The sequence below is a fragment of the Cebidichthys violaceus genome, unplaced genomic scaffold (assembly GCF_023349555.1).
Source record: "Cebidichthys violaceus isolate CVI_PGR_0920_01 unplaced genomic scaffold, fCebVio1.0.p SCAF_15, whole genome shotgun sequence".
NCBI lineage: Eukaryota > Metazoa > Chordata > Actinopteri > Perciformes > Stichaeidae > Cebidichthys > Cebidichthys violaceus.
In genome coordinates, this window is record NW_027176318.1 from 12,126,811 (window position 1) to 12,144,705 (window position 17,895).

The 17,895-nt window shown below is 42.0% G+C and overlaps 3 protein-coding genes across 6 annotated transcripts; 2 read left to right on the forward strand and 1 right to left on the reverse strand.

Moving 5' to 3' along the window:
- The first annotated feature begins 119 nt into the window (after window positions 1–119).
- On the forward strand, window positions 120–5,119 carry fam168b (family with sequence similarity 168 member B). Of its 2 annotated transcripts, none has more exons than XM_068710083.1 (7): window positions 120–246; window positions 1,907–1,998; window positions 2,138–2,218; window positions 2,393–2,535; window positions 2,770–2,968; window positions 3,200–3,318; window positions 3,496–5,119. In XM_068710083.1, the coding sequence occupies exons 2-6, from the start codon at window positions 1,929–1,931 to the stop codon at window positions 3,304–3,306; spliced, it is 600 nt and encodes a 199-aa protein (XP_068566184.1). In that variant the 5' UTR covers window positions 120–246; window positions 1,907–1,928; the 3' UTR covers window positions 3,307–3,318; window positions 3,496–5,119. The 2 variants fall into 2 exon arrangements, with proteins under 2 accessions (XP_068566184.1, XP_068566185.1); XM_068710084.1 differs by lacking the exon at window positions 120–246 and adding an exon at window positions 432–615.
- Window positions 5,120–5,716: 597 nt separating this feature from the next.
- Window positions 5,717–12,739, forward strand: rbbp8 (retinoblastoma binding protein 8). 3 transcript variants are annotated; one of them, XM_068710093.1, is made up of 19 exons: window positions 5,717–6,140; window positions 6,658–6,803; window positions 6,930–6,972; window positions 7,105–7,200; window positions 7,280–7,371; window positions 8,243–8,315; window positions 8,592–8,767; window positions 8,853–8,948; window positions 9,384–9,457; window positions 9,799–9,866; window positions 10,114–10,405; window positions 10,619–10,790; window positions 10,905–10,993; window positions 11,213–11,339; window positions 11,432–11,578; window positions 11,694–11,748; window positions 11,912–11,999; window positions 12,081–12,222; window positions 12,403–12,739. In XM_068710093.1, the coding sequence occupies exons 2-19, from the start codon at window positions 6,704–6,706 to the stop codon at window positions 12,519–12,521; spliced, it is 2,049 nt and encodes a 682-aa protein (XP_068566194.1). In that variant the 5' UTR covers window positions 5,717–6,140; window positions 6,658–6,703; the 3' UTR covers window positions 12,522–12,739. The 3 variants fall into 3 exon arrangements, with proteins under 3 accessions (XP_068566194.1, XP_068566192.1, XP_068566193.1); XM_068710091.1 differs by having other exon boundaries at window positions 5,717–6,049; XM_068710092.1 differs by having other exon boundaries at window positions 5,717–6,803.
- Window positions 12,740–12,833: 94 nt separating this feature from the next.
- On the reverse strand, window positions 12,834–17,114 carry LOC137871962 (UDP-N-acetylglucosamine transporter TMEM241 homolog). Its single transcript, XM_068710097.1, has 14 exons — window positions 16,904–17,114; window positions 16,220–16,266; window positions 15,982–16,059; window positions 15,795–15,876; window positions 15,562–15,668; window positions 15,213–15,264; window positions 15,059–15,107; window positions 14,861–14,906; window positions 14,557–14,592; window positions 14,003–14,037; window positions 13,820–13,889; window positions 13,337–13,430; window positions 13,136–13,200; window positions 12,834–13,054 (listed from the first exon to the last, which is right to left on the reverse strand). The coding sequence occupies exons 1-14, from the start codon at window positions 16,973–16,975 to the stop codon at window positions 12,991–12,993; spliced, it is 897 nt and encodes a 298-aa protein (XP_068566198.1). The 5' UTR covers window positions 16,976–17,114; the 3' UTR covers window positions 12,834–12,990.
- Window positions 17,115–17,895: the final 781 nt, after the last annotated feature.

The window sequence follows — 17,895 nt, forward strand, 5'->3', positions numbered from 1 at the left end:
GATAAAATAAATGCTTTAGTGTGTAAAGACGAAAAACAAATACACGTCACCAGAGTGAAACTGGTCACAGTCCGATAAAGCGGCGTAATATGGTTTATTTTCGCCACGTGACACTACACGGAAGTGACGCAGATGCTCAAAAGAGTTCAGCGAAAGCATCTGGGAGCAAAACAGCAGCTAGCTTAAATACAATTTTCCACCAGAAGACCAAAGGAGAGGACTACCGGACGATCAGAGCGGTCAACAGTGAGTCTTTGCTGCTTATTAAGCTCCAGATAAAAACGACCCGCGGGTTGTGTGGGTTCTTTTAACGGGCTGAGACGCGCGTTGCTGCGGACCACAGCTGTCTGGCTGTCTGTCTCCAGTGCTGTGCGGCCTGTTGACAAGCTGACCCCCCCCCCCCCTCATCTGACTGCTGTCCCGGGGACAGTCCGGTGGCTTTGCTCGGGTCGGACAGGTGATTAGCGGGTCCGTCCGCACATCGGAACCCGACCCGGTCCGGTGAAACACACTTAGCTAGCGGCGGGCTCGTGCGGATAACAAGGCTCGTGAGCTAAGCTAGCTAACGATAACAAAGCCTGCTACGTTCACCTTTCGGAATTCTTCTACTTAAAGGTTGCCATCTTTATTTCATTTTTTTTTTTTTTTTTTTTTTGCAGGCAACGTCTCCTAAAAATGAACCTCTTTACGCCGCTTGATGATCGAGGCCGGATGCTAACGAGCGTAAATGTAAACCACCGAGCAAGCGGGACTTTGTGAAAATAAAAAAATAAAAAAAGATGAACTTATTGCGTCACACTCTCCGTTCATGTCGACTGTGTAAGAAAACAGTCGGTGCTAAAATGTTGAATATAGTTCAAGTGTTGTCAGTTTGAACACATGATAAGGAGTGCATTAGTCGGGTTGTATGTTGCTCTGTGGTTTACAAAGTCAGACTATCGAGTAGATTTGGGTTTGTAGGACTCCTCCACAACTACACACGGTGCTAATCTACTCATTAGAACAGTAGAATAATGGCGTCCTTGTTGTCGGTTCACAATAATAAATCAAGTATGGAAATGATGCGTTTCCGTCACTGTTTAAATTGTCCTTGAATCAGCAGACCTGTGCAGTGATGTAATGGTTTGCGGACCCCCGCTAGAGGGCACTTTGATCTTTCTTTTTTTTTTTTTAATGAGCATCATGTGTAGCAGAAGTCGATGCCTTTTCTCTTGTGTAACGGGATTTTAGAAAGTTGTAAAACTGCTGCAACGCAACAAATGTAGTGTTTGTTTTTATGAAATGTTTCCAAAATGCAAGTGTGTTCTAGGGAGTATATTTCAGCTTCTCTATACACGGTATGGTACAAAATGTCAGATGCATCACTATGGAAGAGAAGTGGATGAACACAGAGACAGTAAGGTGTAGTAAGAGTTTACTTAGTTAATACATGGGGGGGGGGGGGTCAAAACTACGATTTTAAAGAAGTGCAGAAGTCCATGTTAAGTTCTGCTTATTGTGTAAAAGCATACCGATGGTGTCCAGTCATCAGTGTGTGTGTGCACACAGCTCTTTGAAGGTGAATACAAGAGTTGTGACTATGACCTAGTAAGGTCACTTCATGTGAGCCAGCGTCCCCTCACCAGAGGATATCATGTTCCCAATACAACAGTTTAGTTTCCTTTTTAACCGTTCTAGTCACGGAAATGTCAAGATTTCAGACCATCGCTTGGCACTATTATCTATCGGCAGCATCGCGGGACCGTCTGTCTTTCATGCTTTGCTCTGGTTTTTGCTGCAGAAGGTTCCGTATCGTAGGTCACTTCTGGGACTCGTGAATCTGTGCTACATTTACTCGGATGATCTCATCGATTTTGTTTGTCGTTTTGTCGATTCTCTGAACCTCACATTCTCTTTTCCATTGCAGCATCCGTAAACAGACGTCCATCATGAATCCAGTTTACAGCCCTGCAGCAGCAGGGGTCCCCTTTACCAACACCAAGGGTATGGGCTACCCAGGTAAGTCCACCGTGTTGATGTGTAATGCTTTCAGCAAATATCTTAACTGCAATCAAATATTCTGAAATCAAGAAAATTGAAGATGATTGATTTTTTTTTTTTTTTTTTTTTTTGTATGTTCTGTTTTTGGTCATGGTAGCTGGATTCCCTGTTGGCTATGCAGCAGCTGCTCCAGCATATCACAACATCTATGCAGGAGCGAACGCAGCCTTCCCCAGTGGTAAGAATGTGTTGGACTGTGTTTGCACTGGGCTCGACATTAGCTAATGGAGATTTTACAAGTCGGTGCCGTTGCAAGGATTTCAACACCTCTTCGGGTTGTAAGCGGCTCAGAGTTTCCGACGTACACTGAATAATCGGCGGTACTAACTTTAAGTGTCTTCCTCCCACCCAGGCTACGCTCCAGGGACTCCTTTCAAAATGTCCTGCTCTCCCAACACTGGGACTGTCCCACCGTACTCCTCTTCACCCAACCCCTACCCTGCCGCTGTTTACCCGGTCAGGAGCACCTACCCCCAACAGAACCCCTATGCACAGGTCGGTAGTGACGCGTGACAGATTCTGTCTCGTGGTTGCGTTATTAAAGTGTTACCCAGGTTGGCCTGAGGATGGCGCAATAATAAATAGGTCAAAATTTCAAACTTCAAGGCCATAACTGGTTTCTTTGTTTCGATTTGTCTTCATCAGGTTTCAGCTAACTGTAACAAAGTCCCGTTGTGTGTTGTTGTTGTTTTGGACTGTAACGTGGTGTTTCCTTCTTCTTGGGTCCAGGCGCTAATACCGTCACAACAGCAAGGCACTTATTACACACAGCCTCTGTATGCTGCGCCGCCTCACGTTATCCATCACACTACAGTGGTCCAGCCAAATGGGATGCCCGCGGCCATGTATGCCCCGCACATGCCCCCCCAACGCCACAACAGTGTCGCCATGGGGATGGTAGCCGGCACCACCATGGCCATGTCAGCTGGTGAGAGTCCGTTTATCTTTTTTTATCATTTAACCAGTATCTGTATTTTTGTAGAGATGCATACATATGAAGCTATGCCACCTTGTGTTGAATATAACAGAATAAACCTGTAATATTACGCATGCCCAGTTTGCTTTTACAGTCTCGGTAGATCTGTGCGCCGTTCTTTGTTGCGTCTATTATATCAAACTTGTGCACTGGTGTTCACTCTGTGGTCACTTTGCTTCCCAGGAACTCTGCTGACAACTCAATCACCAGCGTCTGTTAACCCCCACCAAGTCACGATGCCCACATACCGGCCTCCTGGCACACCCAGCTACAGCTACCCACAGTGGTGAAGAGAGGGAAGCGTGAGTACGCTGGTCGTATATCCTTCTGATATGGGATCACGATTGTTACATGCATTTAACATTTGTTTAGTATAAAACACGTCACCCCTCTGGCTTCATCTTCTACTGTTTAACACCTTCACTTAAAATCACACGCTGGTGTTAAGTCTGTGTTTCCACATGTTGTTTTCTCTGCAGGTCAGAAGATGGTAGATATGCATTCACACTCTACTCCAGTGTTTTTTGCTATTGGTGAAGACCTGCCCCGCCAGCGTCTGCAACCAGTTACTCTTCTTCCAGCATAATGTGAATCTAAAACCTAACTACATAGAACAAGGCCCATTTGGATAGGAGGGGGTGAAGAATAGGCCCATCCCCATGACCCCTCTCAATGGAATAAGGCTGCATTCCATGTCACACCCCAGCGCCAGCACCTCTACAACCTGCTGCATATCTCGCATCAAACAGCAATGCCTCCATGCAAACTTTTTTTTGTGGATTGTCATGCAGGTTTTTTATAGCTTAAACTATTAAGTGGTGAAAAGGGAGTTTGGAATAGTATTTTTTTTTTTTGTTGTTTCTTTTAATTTGGGGGATACATATGATGTTGAATGCATGTGTATATATAGATATATGAAGTAATGCTAGCGCAATCTACCTGCTGTGACAGATGCAAAATCAACAAAAGGCACACGTCCAAAGGATCTAAAAAAAAAAAAGAAAAAGAAAAAAAAAAAAATTAATAATCTGCAATGCTGAATCACCAGTGACCATGTCTTACGTGTGAAAGATTAGCAGGCGAGAAACGTTTATTCATGCAAAAACATACCTGCACAAACATGCGCAGACCAAACTGTACTCTTTTCACTGCTTCGTGTTTTGGTAATTGGAGCTAGGTTTTTATTATTTCTCTCAGTGATGCAGTGTATGCATTTTTGTCTTACCATTTTTTTTTTTTTGTATTTTAGGAAAGATGGGACTTTGAGTTTGTGCCTGTGACTGACGGCCATTCCAACACTTAATCATTCTGAGCGGTTTATTTTTCCTGCGCTGTCCAACCTTTTAGGAAAAGAGTAACAACTATTCCAAAAGTGTGCTGCAGCTTTGGGTTCCTGCTTTTTTTTTTTTTTTTTTTTGAGTGATCTCAATGTTTTAACTATTCACTTATTTTAGCCGGAAGCATTCTTGGTGGGGAACAAGTAGAGGACGTTTTGGAAACCATTTGCACCCTTTTAAGAGTGCAGAGAGTGGATGAGTAGGACCTGTGTGTGTGTGTGTGTGTGTGTGTGTGTGTGTGTGTGTGTGTGTGTGTGTGTGTGTGTGTGTGTGTGTGTGTGTGTGTGTGTGTGTGTGTGTGTGTGTGTGTGTGTGTGTGAGAGAGAGATATTGTATGTGTGTTTAAATGAGGATTGAAATAGAAACCATTCAAAATGGTGCCATATAGTGCGACGCGCCTTTTAATATTCGGCCTACATCTCACAATAATCAATTTGCTCTTAGGTAGGTCTGAAGCACTACATCATCAAATCACGCTAATTGTGGACATGTTAGGAAAACATGATATTGTTAAACTCTATTTGTGAATAGCACTACTGATGGAAGGCACTAATTCAAAACAGTAAAGATATCTGACCTTTTACATTGCTCGCTGTTTTACCTCAAGGTTCCAGGCTAACCCACCAATATCACTGTTTCAGACATGCTTTTCTATGTTGCCTCAGTCACCTCAGTTAAATAATCTGTTTTGTAAATGTTATTTTTGTGATTTTGGTTCTTGTTTTGTATTCTAAAGAAAGACCAAAAATAAACAAATATAAGAATAGTCTTTGTTTCCCTTTTTTTTTATTGTGCCATTTTGTACTTCTTGTCTCTGAACGCCCACCTGGCAGATCGTCAACAATATGTAATCATCGTGAAAGATTGATGAAAATGTGTTTTCACATGAGTAATTGCACAACCACATTCTCCAAACGTTGTATTGTTGGCCAGATAGGTGATCTGTAATCCAGCTGTTAAACGTTGACAACTTTGGATCGACAGCTAACGCAGGAATGTAGCCGTGCTGTTATCCTGTGCAGCTGGAATGACAAAACGCCCTCGATGCTCTACTGTACGGTAAACGGCTGTGACAGAATCGGCTCCACGTGCTGGAAAAATGTTTTCAAGTGGCTCTTTGTCAAAGATCAAAAGACCACCGATGCACCATTTTAGTCGGTTTGTAACTCAGGCAAGAAGTCCCAATGTCTAGTTGTGATTTTCAGTTCAGGTTGATTTTATTATAGTGATCAAAAGCAAACATTTCTTGTGCAGTCTCTCTCTTGCTCTGGTAAAAAAAACACACACACATCCCTTCCTGGTGCATCACCTGACACTGACTCACCTCCTACCTATATCCCTTCACCTCGACCAGTGCCCGGTCTAGTGCGTAGTGCCCCCTAGTGTCAACAAAAATACACAAGATAACAACAAATAACTAAATAATCAAACTAATGAAATAGCTCCGACAGTTAGTATGCCCAAAATGTTTAGCATGACTATTTATAGTTCATAAATAAAGTTGAACAGGAGAGGGCGCCGAAGATGAAAGAATAGCAGAAGAAGAAGAAGAAGAAGAAGAAGGGAGGGAGGGAAACGTCCCAGCATGCATTTCGGCGCGCGAAATTGGATTTTGTTTTGGAGTACCATCCAGGGGAATACTCGTACTGTACTAACCTACAGTAGTATATTAGCGAACAGTACTACTCTTTCTGCTGTAAGTGTTGCTCTTGTTGACTGACGTGTAATTCAACGGTGTCTAACGAGTGCTGTGATGCTGTTGTGTTTACAGTCAAGCTAAGTAGTGAGTACGTGACGTTGAACCCGATCATGTGTCGTTAGGTCATAGTAGAGGAATGTAAATAATTCAGTGTTTAGTATTGTGTAACTTTAAGTCAACTTTAAGTCAACAGACACTAGAATTAACGTGTTTCAGTTTAAAAATGTCTGAACGAAGAGCATCCGAGTGGACGTTTAGCTAACGCTAGCTAAAGCTCCTCCAGCTGTTAGTTGCAGTTATTCTTCTCCATATTGTGACATTAGTTAATTTAACTTTATGACACACGAGAGGTAACTACAGGGAATAACGTCACGGTGGACACGAGGAAAGAAAATTGGCAACGTTACATCATGAAGGATATTCACCCAAATAGTGTTCATGTTCAATATAAACATTTGTAATAGTTAGCTTAGCTTAGGACTAAAATAAGGCCGAGCTTGTGGCACACTGTACTAGTTAGTATTTTACTTTGAGAAACCAACATTAACGTACATTACAACACGAATTATTACAGAAATACAAAGATTATGTTGTCCCATGTAAAGCTGACAGGTCGTAGCAGGGCCCGCTGTGTTTAACGGTGAATGGAGGATGAGCAGCCCAGGACCGAGCAGCGGAACACCCGACCCGGCTGACCTCTTTGACGGTCTATGGAGGCAGCTCAGAGAGAGCCATCGTGATGCACTTCAAGGTAACTGATCCATGATGTAGTGCACGTGGATGAAAGAGGATTTCCTCAGTGGTTCCTGCAGGTTATAAAGAAGTCAGAGTCCTTGTGTTTCACACTCTTCAACGTGGCATGTGTTGCTGCTTATAGAACTGGAGGAGAAAGTGAGCAAGTTGAAGAAGGAGCGCTATTTGTGAGTATATTGAGTCATTCACTGTATAACATTAAAGTAATGATGATGATAACATGAGTATGGTTTACCCTGGCTTTAGGAGCTCTTTTGTGAAAGGCTGAATATATTCTACATGTCATTTGTTTTCTTCAGAGATGCTCAGAGTCTTGAGGTGTTTCACTCCCGTACCCAGCAGCTCAGGGAGCAAAACAAAACCCTGCAGGATGCCGTCAGTCGCCTGGAGGAAAGGTAACGTCATTCCCGGTGGGTTAACTTTTGTCAGAAACGATATGGAACAAAGACCAGCGGCTTGTTTCACTGTTTCCAGGCTCTGTGCGGGAGGGTGTGATCGATGCGCCATCTTAGAGGAGGACCTCAAAAATAACCAGGATCAGAATTTGCGTGTCATCGCCAAAATGAGTGAGTTTGCTCATTGTTCTTATTATTCCATTATCAAATAGACGCACTAGAAATCTTAATCACTGTCAAACGTGTTTCCAGGACAAAGGTCAGGGCATGGTTCTTCTTCTTCTTCTTTTTCTTCTTCTTCTTCTTCTTCTTCTTGAAGATCGTCACACCTTCACATGATTGCACTGCACATTTCTGCTGACTGTGGTTTCCTTAATGATGTGATTTCAATTAAATGTTCAGTTTTTTGTCATGTGCCGATAAACAAATGGGAAAAGTGAAGTAACATTTGAGTTGAAACCAGTGGTGTTTTATACCTGGGCCTTCAGTGCTGTCCTAATATAATATATAAATAATACATAATATAATCCTCCTCCTAATAACCTCATTATGCTGCGGGCAATGCATACAGTCAAAATCAATGTAATCAACACAATGACAAGAACAAACTCACCAGTCACATATATGACAACAAAGCTGGTTGGATAGAAGCTCTACTTAAAAACAAGCTGTGCTGGAAGCAGAGCAACTGAGGAAGACGGTATGCAGTGAGATAATAAGCTAATGGGAAAATATTTAGAATACATGTAGTGTATTTATGATAAATGATTAAATGATAAAATGGCTATAACTGTGTGATTGTGTCAGTGTCCTCTGTGTGTAGATATTCATAGTGCCTAGAAGATGCATCTTAATGAGTGCATTTTTGGTGATTTTTGGAGCACCACCAGCAGGTTGCATTTTTCATTTTACCTGAGAAATAGCTCAGTCTTAGACACACATTCATGTTACTTGGACAATGAGTCCTGAACACTTTGGAAATACATTAACAGCTCTAGTGCCATCATCAAGTCAACATTCTGTGTGTGTGTGTTCTCCCTAGACAATGAAAGAGAGAGCCTCGAGAATGAAAACAGAAAACTGAATGCTGAACTGCAAAGAATAAAGCTATCTCGGTAAGCTTTTTAGTGTGTGACAGTCATGTTTTGTCAGCATGTTCGCTTTGGCATTGTAAAAATATATATGCAATTTTCTAAATTTTATCAGCTGTTTTTTTTGTAAAAGTTGCCCAAAGACAACTTTGTATCGTTGTGGTTTCACTTCTGCTTTGATTGGTCAGGTTGTCCTCTGTTTATCTCGATGGGAGGACAGGCTTAAAGCTCCAGTTAGGAGGGTTTAAGCTGTGGTGTTCAGTCCCCAGGTAAATATTGCAGGTGTTGTTCTTTTACCAGCGTAGCGCCCCAGCAGGCCTCATCCTCGGAACAAGAAGACGGCATCATCCCAGACTCGCCAGTCCTGACGAGCTCGCTGCCTGTTACTAACAAACTGAAGAAACGAAAAGATATCGACAAAATGAAGCGCGTTCGTTATGCAGAGATGCCTCTGCCGAACAAGTCGCCCTTCAGTGGTCAGTCAGCTTTAAAGAAACTGTTTTCTGATCCGCATGTCTGAATGCACCAAGTCTTCTAACGGGTTTGATTCTGTTTTTAAAGTTCTGGATGAGGAGCCTGTTGACGCTACAAAGAATCGTGGAAGAGCACAAGTGCTTGTACCCAACACATGTGAACTGGACACATCCCAAACGTCAGGTATGACTTCATCCCCTGTACTCCTATTATATTGTTATTTTTATGAATAATAAATATGAAAACAGGAAGACTACTTCTAGTTTCTCAGAGAACAGGAATTGGAAACCACATATGTCCTAGATGAGCAACATTGATCTCTCCATGCACAGCCTGATTCACATGGTGGGGCTGCATAGAACGAGACGTTGCTGCAGATTCAAGTGTTAAGCCCTCTCTACTTGGAGGACTGATTGATGAAAACTCACCCTCACATAGTTATCCGCGTGATATGAAGCATCATAGATCGGCAGGGATGGTAGACATGATGATACTTTTTGGAGTTTTTAGACTAAAATCAAACTTCTTTTTTTTGGATTTCTCAGAGTTGAAGTTTTAAGAACAGAAATGTTTCTGTGAGATGCTTAAAGGTGTTTTGGGGTCTCTGTCTCTGTTCAGATGTTGTGAATCTCACCCTGGAAGAAGCGATAGCAGAAACCTGTGGCCTTGAACTTATTGGCGAGCCTCACATGGTAGGAAGGCTTCGTGCTGGTGTGTCTGTATGAAAGAGATTGTGCATGAAGTTAATAATTATATCTTAACATAAACATTTGAGTGTTATTTACTCGTTATCTTTTCGCAGAAAACTGGTGGTGATTCTTTTAAAACTACCACTTGTGCCATCATCATTTCAATTGGTCCAGTGCTTTCGTTTATAACCAAATAACTGCAAAACTAATATCAATCACACCCACATCAGCTGTTCTTTATTAATGCATAATTAGCAAATGGTAAAATCCTATTGCCTAATATCCTAATATCCATGGTAGGCTCTTTAGATTGTGTCTGTAATTTCCTTTTTATCTTTTCTCAGAAAACTGAGACGACGGCAGGCCAGCAGAGCAGCTCAAGAACATCCTGGAAGCATGGCTTTCGTTTAAAGTAAGGATGAATAAGCTGTTTACGTGGACAGTATCACAAGTTATCATTTCACACTCAAAAAGACTCTGGGCAGACAGCAATGCATGCTGCCAACCCCGACCCCTCAACCCCCCCATGAATTGTCTTAATTCTCTTTTAGATTTCAAAACTACAATACAATACAATACCACCATGCTTTCAAGGTTTACTCCATTTCCTCCCATTCAAATAAACATTCCAATAATCATATTTGTCTCCCTTCCTGAAGACCTTACCGCTCATTCCCTTTATCAACGCTGTTCCGCGGTCCAGACACGACCACAGAAAAGTCCCCATCGCTTCTCCAATGCGTCAAAAGGTTCTCAGAGGAGGGCTCCAATAACAAAGCCAAACGGAAGAAGGAGGAAAGTGAGCCGGAGGTGCAAGAGGAGGACAAACAAGGCATCCGGGAAGAGGTGGAGAAACAGAAGGAAGGCGAACGAGTACAACCGGAACTGACCAAACAAAGCTCCACACCTTTGAGCAATCAAAGCTTGAAGAAGTGGCTGGTGGACAGCAAGGTGTGTGTGTGTGTGTGTGTGTGTGTGTGTGTGTGTGTGTGTGTGTGTGTGTGTGTGTGTGTGTGTGTGTGTGTGTGTGTGTGTGTGTGTGTGTGTGTGTGTGTGTGTACACCATTTTTAAAGACACTTCCTACATCTATAGAAGTGCCTGTAATATATCGGCATGGTAAGTAGGGGTTTAAATTGTCATGTGATTCTTTTGACATTTAACAGGATCAGTCAGCACAAAATGGGACCTCCAACCAAAAGCCAAATGTGTCCTCCTCTACAAGTCCTGCTTTCAAGAAGCCAAACGTTAGAGAAGCAAACAAGGAGAGTGTTGGGAAGACAGGAACCTCCCAGCAGGATCTGAACGCCTCACGTGACCCACACAAAGGGAAGGAAGGTGAGCTTTCTGTCCTGCTGCTGGCCGAGTGTTTTTTCTGAACGTTGTACAATTTCAGGTGTTTCTTAATAATCCATTGAGTTGAATGTGAGCGTACTAACTCTGCTTTCCCAGCTGGAATGAGAGTCAAAGTGGAGCCCATGTGGAGCATTGACCCGGCGCTCGCTCTGTCCATGTTCGACAGTGAGGGGAGAGGAGATGAGGTAAAGTCACATGACCTGATGTACAACAGTTGCTGGGTTCCTGTGCCTTGTTTTAGCTATCTATACACAGACTATGGCTAAATGCATTATGAATTAAAAAAAAAAAAAGCCCTTTATTGCTGTATTGTTAAAAAAATAAATATCTGGTGATACATTTACTGTGTGACCAGTTTTCTCTCCTGTGTTTATGACTCAAAGAAATCACTGTTTGTATTTTAGCAAGAAGAAGAAGAAGAAGAAGAAGAATGTCATGGAGAATTAGTAGATTCTGACCGCACTTGGGTCAGCCACAGCGTCCTGCAGTGTCGGGGGGACAACGGCCGGGACAGAAGAGACAGTGTGTCTGGTGAATATATATATATATATATATAAGTACAACGTTTGCTTTACAGTGTGGTTATACACAAGCTGACAGGTCTCATCTGTCTGCTTCTCTAGGACTGGGAGAGAAGGCCAACGACAGTTTGGATATGATGTTTGACACAACGGCTTACGGGGAGTACAAGTCTTTTAACGATTCACACCTGAGCCAGCAGCGTGGCGGTGATGAAGCAGCAGCAGCAGCAGAAGAAGAAGAGGACGACGGTAGGCTTTTAGATTTAGCTGAACTGTGTTTGTCATGTCATTTGACCAGTGTTTGTGTTTGACATGTCAGTTCTTGAACTGAACTTGTGCTCATGCCCTCCGTTTTAATCTCCAGATCAACAAGATCCTCATGAAAACACTATGAGCGAAGGTTACGGGCACAAAGCACGGTGAGGAGCCCCCTATCAGCCTTACAGGCAGGAGCTTTTCATCGCTTCTTTTGGGGTCAACGTTGTCATCTTTTGGGATATTTTTTTTTATGCAGAAAAATCTCTCCAGTCTCACAGACATTGTCAATTTCCTTCAATCTACATGTTCTCCGTTTGGGTTTAGACGTCCAACATTCGCACACTTGGCTGTGGTTCGCAAGAAAGACGAGAGAAGAAAACTGAAGGGCACTACCTGCAAGGAATGTGAAATTGTAAGTATTTTGATCGTAAAGCACAGAAACGCTGACATGTTTCATCGCTGATCCTATTGTCACTATGTTTATTTCAAACAGTATTACGCACATCTCCCAGAAGAGGCAAAGCAGAAGAAGTTATCTGCGTGCTCGAGGCACCGCTTTTTATACATTCCTCCTAGTACTCCTGAAAACTTCTGGGAAGTTGGATTCCCATCGACTCAGACGTGCGTTGAAAGAGGTAAGTAACCGTTAATCCATCCCTTTTCATATGGTTGGTAAAGCATTAGCAGAACATTTGAACATCTTCAGGGATCATTTAGCTGCCATTCTAACAATGTCCTCAGTGTTATCAGCGACCCGTAATGATGTAAAACTCACGACAATGACGCAGAGATACTGAGATCTCGTTTCCTCGTAGGTTACATCAAGGAAGAGAAGAACCCTCAGGCTCGAACTCGGAGAAGACAACCATTCAACGCTTTATTCTCCCCGAAGCAAAACCAGCAGGAGAGCCAAAAACAAGCATGTTTTTTATAGAAGAGCTGTTTGAAACGACCCGTTTACAGTTTGTAAAGAGCAGGCGCTGTGTTAAACTGCACTGGGTGTACAAGGAACCTCTGTTTTAAACCGGGTTAAGAATGTCGACCCCTCGTCGTATAATGTTGATGTTCTTTATGTATGTGTAGACTGTTTGTGTTTCGGTGAGATTTTCGAGATTGTGAGTGTGTTTGGATGAATTAAAATAACTCTGTCTATAGAGCGATGTACTTTGCTTTCCTTCATCAACTGCTGCAGCTCCTCATTCAGGGAGATTTAATAGGATGACAAAATGACAGCGCACAGCAAGTACAACGTTTACAAATCTAATTTTAATTTGGTCAGATTGTCAGCGCGTCGAGGAGAAATTACAAAAAAATAATGTGCAAGAATAAAATACATTTTCGAGGTAAAAAAAGAATCTCTTTTGAGCTGTGGGTTAATCCGGAGAGCTGCGGCGGTGATCTCATCACAGCTGAGAGTCTCTCTGAGAGTACACCAGCAGGGCCTCTCCCACATGACTGGTCACCACACTGCAACCAATCAGAGGAAAAGAAGTCATTCATGGCTCGATGATAACGGAGCTACACAGTTCAGTACCTAGGATCACTTACCAAATAAGAGATGCAGCGTTCATGTCCGTGTAGAAGATGAACGGGGAGAGGGACATGGCAGTAATCTGGAGGAATAAAGTCGTGAAATCATCTCTCCTCCTTGTCGAGCAGCAGGTCAAACATTCCACACACTCATTACACTTCACTGTCTTTTGATTGTGTGAATTATGATGCTGTGTTGGATACAAGTTTATTAATCACCTTAGACAAGAAGATCCAGACCCCAAGGTGCTCCAGAGACAATCCACGCTTCAGTTTGACTGTTACCAGCAGCAACAAAAAGCCCAGCAGTGCACTGTGGAGCGAGACTGAGTGAGTCATCGTGCTGAAAACAGACAATTCAATATTTGTTCCCTAATTACAAATATCCATCATTTGAAAAGGAGTGTCACGGCTTCCCTGCCGGAAGGAATGAACAGAACAGAAATGAAAACTTAAAAGGATAATTGTTGATGCTGAAACATGTTACTATGACTTTCTATCAGATCTGTCTCCACATATTATCAATAGCCAACTTTTCATGTGGATTTCTCTGATATCCCTCAAGTCTGACATGTCAGCTGCTCCCTACAGCATATTCTATTTTCGACACTGTGTGATGTATTCTATACTAGTGCTGCTTCTCACATTAACCTAGAAGATTATTCACACACAGGTACGTGTCCATGGACTGACATGTCTCACCTGGCACAGCAACCACTGTGAAACGTGTAGGACTGAAGGGAGGGGAACTCCAAGGCGCCCATGAGGTCACCTGTTAAGAGGGACAAAGGTCTGTTCACGGGGATCGGATGTGGACCGTAAAAACCTCCGTTGGGTTGTTTTATCTTTTATCACCATGAGAAATATGCTCGGGCTCATCCGTACCTGTTGGGTGAGCTGCAATGGCCAGCAGCAGTACGCTGTTAAGTAAAGGCAGAAGAAGCTACAGTTAGCAGGAGAATACCTGAAGCTGCACTTCAATTAGATACATCATTACAGCCTCTGCACCTTTTACAATCTTTGAATATCGTCAGTAAGTAATCTATTACTTATATGTAGTTTGAAATCCCTTCTCAAGTGAAAGAAGTATGACATTACATTACGGTCATTTAGCAGACGCTTTTACCCAAAGCGACTTACAATTCAGTATCTATCTACCAGGCACAGCTACAGCACAGCTACGGGAGCAATTTTGGGATTAAGTGTCTTGCTCAAGGACACATTGACATGAGACTAGCGGAGCAGGAGCCGGGGATCGAACCGTTGACCCTCTGATTGACCCACTTAGCCACGGTCACCCCTGACATGAATACAGGTCTACATCTACTGAGAAAGAATTAATGATTATTTGATCATTTACAACATAGTAAAACCTTCCATCTTTAACTCGTGCCTATTATGCACAGAAGTTATTAAGAAGTACTTATTATTATTCTTACCTGAACAAGTAGTTGATGCAATGTTGTTCAAGATCACTACAGTGGAGAGAGAGAGAGAGAGAGAGAGAGAGAGAGAGAGAGAGAGAGAGAGAGAGAGAGAGAGAGAGAGAGAGAGAGAGAGAGAGAGAGAGAGAGAGAGAGAGAGAGAGGTTTTAAGTTAAGTGTGTCCTCATGTGGTTCCATCAGCAGAGTGGTTTAACAACTTTAAGCTAAAAAAGATGTCACTTTTGTGTTTGATGAGGAACGTAGGCACAGATAAGAAACACAGTGTTTATGTTTACTGATGTTTTGTGCTTCCACTTACCTCAAATTACTGGATTTGTAGTGGCCTGTAAACGCACTGTACGCACCTGAAAGAGGACACGACGTCGTTACGCTCTCAGCCTCTACTGATTATTCCCATTCTTTCAATTATCTATGGCGTCCCTCGAGGCTCAAACCTCGAGCTGCTATGATTCTCATTATGTAACGGTGTAACGTCTCTGTACATTCTTAGACCTACCAACACAGAGCAGATGGCCAACAGCCCAAAGGTAACCGCTGTAGTCAAACTGCAGAGTAAGCAAACATGTAAACATGAGTTTTGATTGTTGTACTTGCAGTCGGTATAAAATGATGGTGTTGTAATAAGTAATGTGATGATGATGAATTATTACCTGAGGATCATGAAGGGGGAGGTTGACAGCCGAGAGCAGCATGACGCATATGCTACGAGAAGAAGCATATTTTAAAGATGCAGTCATGTGGAAGGGAATATTTCATCTGAGTTTTGTATTTTTTTAGTAGAATCTTGCTAGAAAAGTGCTTAATGGTAATAACATCATTGTTATTACTCTCTCCTTTCATGGGACAACTAAAATGCGGTGCCATCCCATCTCCTGCAACCTTTGTGTTCTTGCCGTATGAAACATTGCAGCAAACGCTTACAGTTGCATTCCATCTGGACACAACCTTCAGTACTGCTGCACGGGTGAAAGGAAAAAAAAAAGAAGAAAAATCACAAACCTGATTAATTTCAGCCATTGTGTCTTCTCCTGTCTGTCGACAACCTTCACGATTATATAACTAACGACGTGTGAGGAATTCTGAAGAGTGAAGAAAAAAGGAATGTCCTACAGAAAAAGAAAAACACGGATTTTAGATTCCCAACTGTAAATGCTGAGCACGGCAGCCTATAGATGATTTAGAATGAGTGCATTTGAATACATATATAGTTAAATATAGGTTATATGGCGTACTATGCGCGATAAGGCCCTGGAACCAGCATATATGTTTCCCACAAAGAGGAGGGAGCCTGGAAGCCAGGACAGAGCTGCTGACCTGTGACACAACAGATCAGACACAGCTCTTAATCATCCAAGTGCTTGTTAGCAGCCACTGAAAACACTCAAGTGTTATTATATACAATAGTATATTAAAAAGCACCTGGTGATGCGGCTCATCTCCACCCAGCCAAACCTCCCGGAGAGCAGAAGCAGAGCAGCCCCGATAAATGTCTGCCATCTGGAAATATGCAGGCCATTTTAATCAAGAAGCAGCTTTTTTTTAAATTTTGTATTAATAATTCATAAATTAAAAATAGTTGTTTGATGCTGTATTGATTCTTTGAATGTGCCTACACCTGTAATGACAATGAACTGACGCAGCATGAACATATACTCACCCTTGAAATAGCGTTGGATAGGTGAACTTCAACACTGACAGGACAAACTGGAAAAAGAAGAATATATACTTCAGGTCATGGGCTGATCATAATACTTGTCTAACTTATTTTGGTACAAATAAATAGTCCCACTGGCACCAACACCCCTTTAAATGTTCAGCACACAGACACGTATTTGGTATAATACAACTCTGAATGTATTATCATGGGTGGGATTCACTCTTCGATTCGGCGTATTGTACATCCAACAACATGTCATTTGTGTTACAACGTATTCATTTCCTATTGTTTTGCGCCAAATCTGAGGTCGAGGATGTGTTGGTAATAGTCAAGCAGTGTTGGTTGGTTTGATGGGTCACGTTCATGCTTAGTTAGTTACAGCAGACCGAGACGAGTCTGGAGTGATGATCACTTCACGGTTATTGCTGATGATCAGGGTTACATTGCACTTTTCTGCAACTTTCACAGAGATAAGTCACGTTCTCCACACTGGTGCATGTGAGAATGTGAAGGAGCCTTGCTGTCGACTGATTTTGCTTGTGCGCTGCGAAATTTAAAAAAATATATTTAATGTATCAGTTATAAATTAAATCGATGCATAAAAGTCACTTTTTTTTTTACTTTACGAGAAATTATGTACTTTTACTTGGAGTCAAGACAAAACCATATCCGACTCAAACTCACCTTATTAGTGAAATATGACACAACGAATAGAAAAGTGAAAGCGAGGCCGGTGACGTGTCTGCTCCACTGCATGTTGTCCTCCGACACACCGCAGCAGGGACATGGTTCCTAACGACAAGGAGCGCTGTTATTCAGCGTTAATACACCAACTGTGTCTCTCTGGAGACATTTCAAGATCGGAAACTTCCCTCACTGAGATGACACGTCAAGACGGTGCGAGACGAAGATCGTCAATGTTTGAGGAGATCGTTCACCGGTCACAATGTGAGTCACGCTGCTTCGCGAGGGCGGCTTCTGTCGTTTCTCTGCAGGGTAATCTGTTATTTAAAAGTATTGAATGTATAGAAAATAAAAGAAAGCATGTCGACTAATAACGAACATTACATGTAGCCTACCCCAGGTTCTGTATGGAGTCATAGTAGTGATTCAAATGATTCAGCTAAAAGTAGATTGACAGAAAATTCGTTGACAGCTAGTTTGATCGTTTGATTTATTAAGTTTGAGCAATTTTTCAAACAAATATGCATGAAGATTTGTTATATATTAATTTGATATAAATTTGAATGTAATTATACGAATTAACTTATTTCTAAAGTACATTTCATACACAAACATACACAAAGTACTAAAATACCTTTTGAAATAGAAAGACGGTAAATAAACTGTTAAATTTGAATATTAAATATTAATTGACAAAAATAATTAAAGTAAAATTCTTATGATGAATACTATGTACTGTATGTGAAGCTTGTAATATATTGTGGGTTTGGACTGTCGGCTGGACAAAACTATAATTATAATAAACATTGTACTGTTGTTCTGACATTTCAGAGAAGAAATTATCAATCAAAAGTATAAACTTTGTCAGATGAATCAACAACAGTAATACTTGTTAGTTGCAGCCCTAAACTCCTCATCCTCTCAGAAGTAACACACGTCCGGCTGTCATTCATTGAAACCATTCTTTATAGATCTTCCCCTTTGAGCCCCTG